This window comes from Pygocentrus nattereri, chromosome 25 (genome assembly GCF_015220715.1).
Source record: "Pygocentrus nattereri isolate fPygNat1 chromosome 25, fPygNat1.pri, whole genome shotgun sequence".
NCBI classification, from domain to species: domain Eukaryota; kingdom Metazoa; phylum Chordata; class Actinopteri; order Characiformes; family Serrasalmidae; genus Pygocentrus; species Pygocentrus nattereri.
The window spans coordinates 31,781,696-31,789,195 of NC_051235.1; the positions used below are offsets into that span (position 1 = coordinate 31,781,696).

The 7,500-nt window shown below is 40.5% G+C and overlaps 1 protein-coding gene across 3 annotated transcripts in view; it reads right to left on the reverse strand.

The window, feature by feature from the left end:
• cdh11 (cadherin 11, type 2, OB-cadherin (osteoblast)) overlaps positions 1-7,500 on the reverse strand; it is a 129,454-nt gene that overhangs the window by 31,994 nt on the left and 89,960 nt on the right. For all 3 annotated transcript variants that reach the window (XM_037534506.1, XM_037534504.1, XM_037534505.1), the window contains one exon: positions 4,668-4,787. In XM_037534506.1, coding sequence (XP_037390403.1) covers positions 4,668-4,787 — 120 coding nt within the window. The remainder of the gene's footprint in view (positions 1-4,667; positions 4,788-7,500) is intronic.

The window sequence follows — 7,500 nt, forward strand, 5'->3', positions numbered from 1 at the left end:
TTTCTAGGGCAAACAATCCTAATCAGCTAAATCAGTTCACACAGCAGGTCAAACTGATTTCACACCAAATCTGATTCTGCTTGGCTGTTCACAATACCGTTAAGCGTGATCTGTCTGCGACATCAGTCTGAACAGATCTCCTAACCCGACCCACATGCGCAAAAGAACAATGTGTGCTCATATTATAAGATTATTTATTGTTTTGAGTGATTTTAACAAGGTAAAGTATCTCACAATATAGTGAAATCATTTTACATACAAAAATGACTCAAAACTGTATAGAAATAAGTTAAATTATCTCATAATAAGCTACATTTAAGATGATTTGACTTCCATTGAATAGAGTCCTTGGGCTAGACTCCAAACTCTAAATTCAGCTGGCCAATATAACATGATTATAAAACCATAAGTCCTATAAGTTGTTAAATAATAGACTTGCTAATGTGGTTTCTGACTCTGTATGACTGATCTGTTATCAATAAGTATCAACATGAATAAAGGCTTCCCATCGATTGCTACTTATTAAAGCAATGCGAAAATACTTTAGTTCGTTTTAACATTGTATCCAACAGTGTCAGAAACAGATCTCACTCCTAAACAAAACTCGTATTTTAAGATTATTTAAAGAACAATGCACACTCTTATTTACTTATTTCTAAACAATTTTAATAAGAAAATGATCTCACTATATTGGCAGATCATTTTGCTTGCTGTAAGAAATGCGCTAGAAACTAGTAAAATTATCTGCCAATTTAGTGAGACAATTTTATGTACTAAAATTACTCAAAACTGTCCAGAAATGTGTTAATTTATCTTATAAGAAGTTTACAACAATCGAACTATTAGATAAATCGACTAGATTTATGATAATGTCACTTAGCATGAGCGGTGCTTTCTGCAGTAAGTACAGTCCTTGGGCTAGACTCCAAATTTTACATTCCGCTGCCAATTATGACTTTTAAAAATGTAAGTCCTTTAGGTTGTTTAGTATCTCTAATGGACTTGCTAATGTGCTTTCTGACTCTGTATGACTCACTGTTATCAATAAAAATGAACATAAATGAAGGCTTCCTATCGACTGCTTTGATCAAAGCAAACATACTTTAGTTCATTTTAAGAGCGTCAGAAACCACACAGCTAAAATGACTCCGGTTGAGATTGTTGTAAGCTTAATTTAAGATTATTTACCTTATTATTAGACTTGTTTTACTTGTTTCAAGTCATTTTATCAAGTAAAATTCTATCACTATTTTGGCAGGGAAATCAGCACAATTATCTGCCAGTATAGTGAGATCATTTTACTACTAAAATGACCTAAAATGAGTAAATCGTTTGTAGAAATGGGCTAAACAGTCTTATAATAAGTGCACAACCATCTCAGAATGGGAGATAATAGACACAGAGACTCGATTTTGGGTCATTTCACAGGGCATAGTTTATGAGAAATGACTGAACAGCTCCACACAGTTTGAGGCGAGTGTGCATTCAGTTAGCACCATGCTAATTAGCCTAGCTACATTAGCCTTGTAGATCTAGGTAACAAGCAAACTTCTTGGGGAAGGCGTGAATCTGTCTTTCAGTGAAGTATCGCTTTAAGTTGCTAAGACATTTCAACAAAATAACTCCAGTCTGGCACGGATTTGGCAGCAGAGATGGGCAGTTGAGGGCTGGAGGTCAGGGAACCAGCCCTGTGACCGGAAGGTCGCCGGTTCGATCCCCTTGACTGACAGTCCAGGACTGAAGTGTCCTTGAGCAAGACACCTAACCCCCAACTGCTCCCCGGGCGCCGTGGATAGGGCTGCCCACCGCTCCGAGCAAGTGTGCTCACTGCCCCCTAGTGTGTGTGTTCACTAGTGTGTATGTGGTGTTTCACTGCACGATTGGGTTAAATGCAGGTCTAATTCCACAGCGTGCAGAAAACAGTGACAAATGGTTTTAAAATTCCAGTTATAATAATACGATGGGTGAATTTCCCGAGCAATAACAAGTGTTGCCCTGCTAACGTAATAACAGGATTGTTTATTTCCGCCCTCAGTTTGCAGGATTTCTTTACTCAGTTCCCTCCGCAGAGCCGTGAATACACAGAGATGATTGTTCGCTGCTGATGTTTTGCTGAGCGTGGCGCACAGATAAGCCTGGTATGAATCGGAAATATGAGCGCTGGTCGGAATCCAGCAGAATCTCCAGCTTTGGTTTATTAACCAGATTTGATCCACCTCCCCGGCTGGCTGCTGAGGGGTTCCCGCCACCACTGGGACTTCACTGAACTAATCTGGCCCGCGGTTCATTTAGCCGGGAAAAGGCCAGGTACACGTGATAAGCATGAAAGCATGAAAGCGCCATCGTCATCAGCTCGGGCTATAATTAAATCGCCGCCAGCTTCGACACCAAAGACATAATGCCTTTAAACCGAGGAGCAGCAGCAGGAAAAGGACAGTCAAACAGTCAAAGAAGGGGATTCTTTCACACTGTTAAATAACAGTGACGCGAGCGGAGCTGTGGAATTACACAGTGGGAAACACTGCGTTACCTGCATTCCTCGTTATTGTATTTGTATTAGTATTCGTTTGTCTTGTTTGATGTACCAACACTTTTTATGTACCAACTCATTTCCCAGCCTCTCTTAATGTTTTAGAACAAAACTGACTAAACTTGTTTCTGTGCCTTTAAGAATGATATATGCAAATGAGTTCTGTTCTGATTGGCTGTCCTGTACTGGGCATCATTATAAAAACAGTCCAGATTGAAACACTCAGTGTGTGTGGGGCTTAGATTTTGTAGGTTAAATGGATGGAGTTAAACTGCTGTAGACTGAATGGATGGAGTTAAACTGCTGTAGACTGAATGGTTGGAGTTAAACTGATGTAGACTGGATGGTGGAGTTAAACTGCTGTAGCTGAATGGATGGAGTTAAACTGCTGTAGACTGGATGGTGGAGTTAAACTGCTGTAGCTGAATGGATGGAGTTAAACTGCTGTAGACTGAATGGATGGAGTTAAACTGCTGTAGCTGAATGGATGGAGTTAAACTGCTGTAGCTGAATGGATGGAGTTAAACTGCTGTAGACTGAATGGATGGAGTTAAACTGCTGTAGCTGAATGGATGGAGTTAAACTGCTGTAGACTGAATGGGTGGAGTTAAACTGCTGTAGCTGAATGGATGGAGTTAAACTGCTGTAGACTGAATGGATGGAGTTAAACTGCTGTAGACTGAATGGATGGAGTTAAACTGCTGTAGACTGAATGGTTGGAGTTAAACTGATGTAGACTGGATGGTGGAGTTAAACTGCTGTAGCTGAATGGATGGAGTTAAACTGCTGTAGACTGGATGGTGGAGTTAAACTGCTGTAGCTGAATGGATGGAGTTAAACTGCTGTAGACTGAATGGATGGAGTTAAACTGCTGTAGCTGAATGGATGGAGTTAAACTGCTGTAGCTGAATGGATGGAGTTAAACTGCTGTAGACTGAATGGATGGAGTTAAACTGCTGTAGCTGAATGGATGGAGTTAAACTGCTGTAGACTGAATGGGTGGAGTTAAACTGCTGTAGACTGAATGGATGGAGTTAAACTGCTGTAGCTGAATGGATGGAGTTAAACTGCTGTAGACTGAATGGATGGAGTTAAACTGCTGTAGACTGAATGGATGGAGTTAAACTGCTGTAGACTGAATGGTTGGAGTTAAACTGATGTAGACTGGATGGTGGAGTTAAACTGCTGTAGCTGAATGGATGGAGTTAAACTGCTGTAGACTGGATGGTGGAGTTAAACTGCTGTAGCTGAATGGATGGAGTTAAACTGCTGTAGACTGAATGGATGGAGTTAAACTGCTGTAGCTGAATGGATGGAGTTAAACTGCTATAGACTGAATGGATGGAGTTAAACTGCTGTAGCTGAATGGATGGAGTTAAACTGCTGTAGCTGAATGGATGGAGTTAAACTGCTGTAGACTGAATGGATGGAGTTAAACTGCTGTAGCTGAATGGATGGAGTTAAACTGCTGTAGACTGAATGGATGGAGTTAAACTGCTGTAGACTGAATGGATGGAGTTAAACTGCTATAGCTGAATGGATGGAGTTAAACTGCTGTAGACTGAATGGATGGAGTTAAACTGCTGTAGACTGAATGGATGGAGTTAAACTGCTGTAGCTGAATGGATGGAGTTAAACTGCTGTAGCTGAATGGATGGAGTTAAACTGCTGTAGACTGAATGGATGGAGTTAAACTGCTGTAGCTGAATGGATGGAGTTAAACTGCTGTAGACTGAATGGATGGAGTTAAACTGCTGTAGCTGAATGGATGGAGTTAAACTGCTGTAGCTGAATGGATGGAGTTAAACTGCCGTAGACTGAATGGGCAGAGTCTTTTGAATGGTAGTGAACGCTTCTAATGAGCTACTCTATTGATAATAGTGCCCCCTGGAGAGTCTTCAGCTTGCTAAACATGATTGAGTGAGTGAGTTACGCAATAGAACTTCTACAGCAGTCCGATCTTATCCGTGGAGGGCCAGAGGTCACCTGATCGGCAGTTTGAAGACTGAAAACCAGCAGCCACACCGGCTGAGGATAAGAATTGACACCACTGTTCTACAGCATCGCTCCAAAGAACCCTTTTTGGCACGTTTATGTTGAAGACTGTATCTGTAATGTCCATCACTGGTCAGCGTACCTGAGTGTGGCTCCACGGAGAAGTAGGGCTGACCCTGCAGGATGCTGTACACCAGCTTGGCGCTGTTTCCGTACGTCGGGTCATCTGCGTCCGATGCTGTGACCTGTATCACTGACGTCCCTGGGGAGAGAGAGAGAGAGAGAGAGAGAGAGAGAGAGAGAGAGAGAGAGAGAGAGAGAGAGAGACCTCAGTATGGTAGAGTTGCCAGATCTACAATTTGTGCCCCAAAATTAGGGATTCTTTATTTATACTTATTAAATTATACAGTCAAGTAAAAGTTATTCCTTAGTAAAGACAATGAGAACCTTGAGTTCTATATCGAACCATTTCATGCTTAAATGGTTGTTTGAATGGTGAAATTGTTCCTTACATTAATAGCGAATGTGCTGTACAATAGTTCTGTATAGAACCTTTTCTGAAAATGGTTCTACACAGCACCAAAACGGTTCTTCTATATGGGTGGAATATTAAGCTTGTAACAACAGAAGAACCCTTTTTGGTGCTTTATAGAACCCTTTTCAAAAAGGGTTCAACACATTTTCTATCAGTCTGAAAAACTATTTGACCATACAAAGAACCATTTAAGCATAAAATGCTTCTGTATAGAACTTATGGTTCCAAATAGAACCTTTCCCTTTACTGTGTAGAGCACATTTTTGCCTTTTCACTGTTATTTTATACTAATTTAACTTTCAACCAATCACTCAATTAACAAACCTGAACTTTCCACTAATGTCAAGTTTATCAATAATACATTAAAAAATCTGTAATTTATTAGTGACGTGCAAAAGTGTGTCAAATTGCATGATTTTTATTTTCTAAGAGAAAATGAATGAACACATCCTCCAAAGCAGAGGTTCCCGATCTCAGTCCTGACCACCCAACACTACACTTTGCTGTGCTTTGTCTCATGGAGCTCACCTGATCCAGCTCACTAACTAATTAACAAGGCCCTCGTTGGCTGGGCCTGGTGCGCTGAGTAGTACAATTTCTAATTATTTACCAAATTTCATTTAATTTCTAATTGAAAAAATAATGAAACTGTCTTTTTTTAAACTTTGTGTCCTGGTTAGTGTAGTGGGTGGTGGTTGGATAGTGTAGTGGGTGGTGGTTGGTTAGTGTAGTGGGTAACACCTCTGCCTTCTATGCCACAGACTGGGGTTCAATCCCCCACCTGGGCAGCACCCTACACTATACCAATAAGAGTCCTTGGGCAAGACTCCTAACACCACCTTCACCTGCCTGTGTAAAAATGATCCGGTTGTAAGTCCCTCTGAATAAGAGCGTCAGCCAAACGCTGCAAGTGCCCTAATTTTTGCAGAGTCCCCAAACTTCTGCACAAGGCAGTGCACGTTAAAAACTGTAAAAGTGTTGATTTGAAGTGTTTTTGAGGTTTAAACTGTTGCAAAATATTGATGAATACCTCTAAATCAAAGTCTCGCTTTGAGCTGTGTTACTGAAAATATTTCTCCAAATGGACTAAAACCTGTTAATTTGCTCATTACCACATTACGTCATTTAAAAACGAGCCGCTGAGTCATTCTTACAATCATTCTGAATCATTCTGCTCGGTTACAGCGATATTAGTCACAAATTAGCTAAAGGCCCCACATGGCCGTTATTTACCGCCCCTATTTCTGGAACTGTGCACTGCTACGGGAGCAAATGTGTGATTATGGGTCAGACGTCACAGCACAGCGTCCACCTCAGGCTCATAGATTTCTGAGTGATATCCAGAGAAAGGCTAATTTCCCCAGGTCCTCGCGTTTGAAATCAATTGCCGCGCTGTGTTTATCAACTTGTCTGAGCATATTTGGAATTGACCCGGCCAAAAACTGCCCGGTCAGAACCCCTTGTGGCGTTTCCTGGGCCGTCAATGGGAGGATATCGGGGTAACAGATCGTTACACCGTGACAGCACCGCATTACGGATGATGTATTGCACAGCGAGAGAGCGGAAAAAACAAACAAACCCAAACACACACAAACACACACATTCCAACACACACACATAGACAGGCTGAGTGCTGGAGCTGCAGAACAACCATCACAGCAACAAGACTCGCTCTGACTCACTTTCTCCCGGTCAGATTTCAGCTGTTTTAAATAATGCATGAGGAACAAGCTGTCGCGTCCAGACTCTCCGGGAGAATCAGGGAAGCGGTGAATTCACCACCAACCAAAAGATCACAATCAGTCATAGTAATAATGTATCTGTAATGTAATTTAAATGTAAAATACTCCACACAGCAACTTGTTTTTAGATGTTTTCAAGAATAAATGGCAAGAACAAGGGGTTATTATTCAATAATAAATTTATTAATAATCAATGAACATCCGTCTTGAGACTTGATGACCACTTCTGAAATATGAGGCTGTTTGAATGTGACAAGTCCTATAATTTAATTGAGGATATTGATTTTATAAGAAAAACTCAATTCTGGACATGATTTTATTTTGCTTCATTTTGAATATCAAATTTTAGACCCTCATTCTGAATATTTTCAAATCGCAACTTCAATCTAGATATATCTGATCGCTGCCTGAAGAAGAACAAGTCTCTCCAAAACAGTAACTTTACCAACACTCTTACCCTTCAATGTAAGTCCAGGTAAAGAGGCTTCACTCCAAGAGATTTTGAAGCATTTCTATTTGTCCAATCACCGTGAAAGTTTCACAAATCATGAAGGACAGCTAGTGTGTTGAATGGTGCAGAAAAATAAAAATAGAGATGCATTTTTTTTATTGGAAAGTGACTATTGGTATATATATATATATATAGCTACACCAACAGATCAGAAAAAAACAGTGACTGCATTTGCGTCTAATGTAAA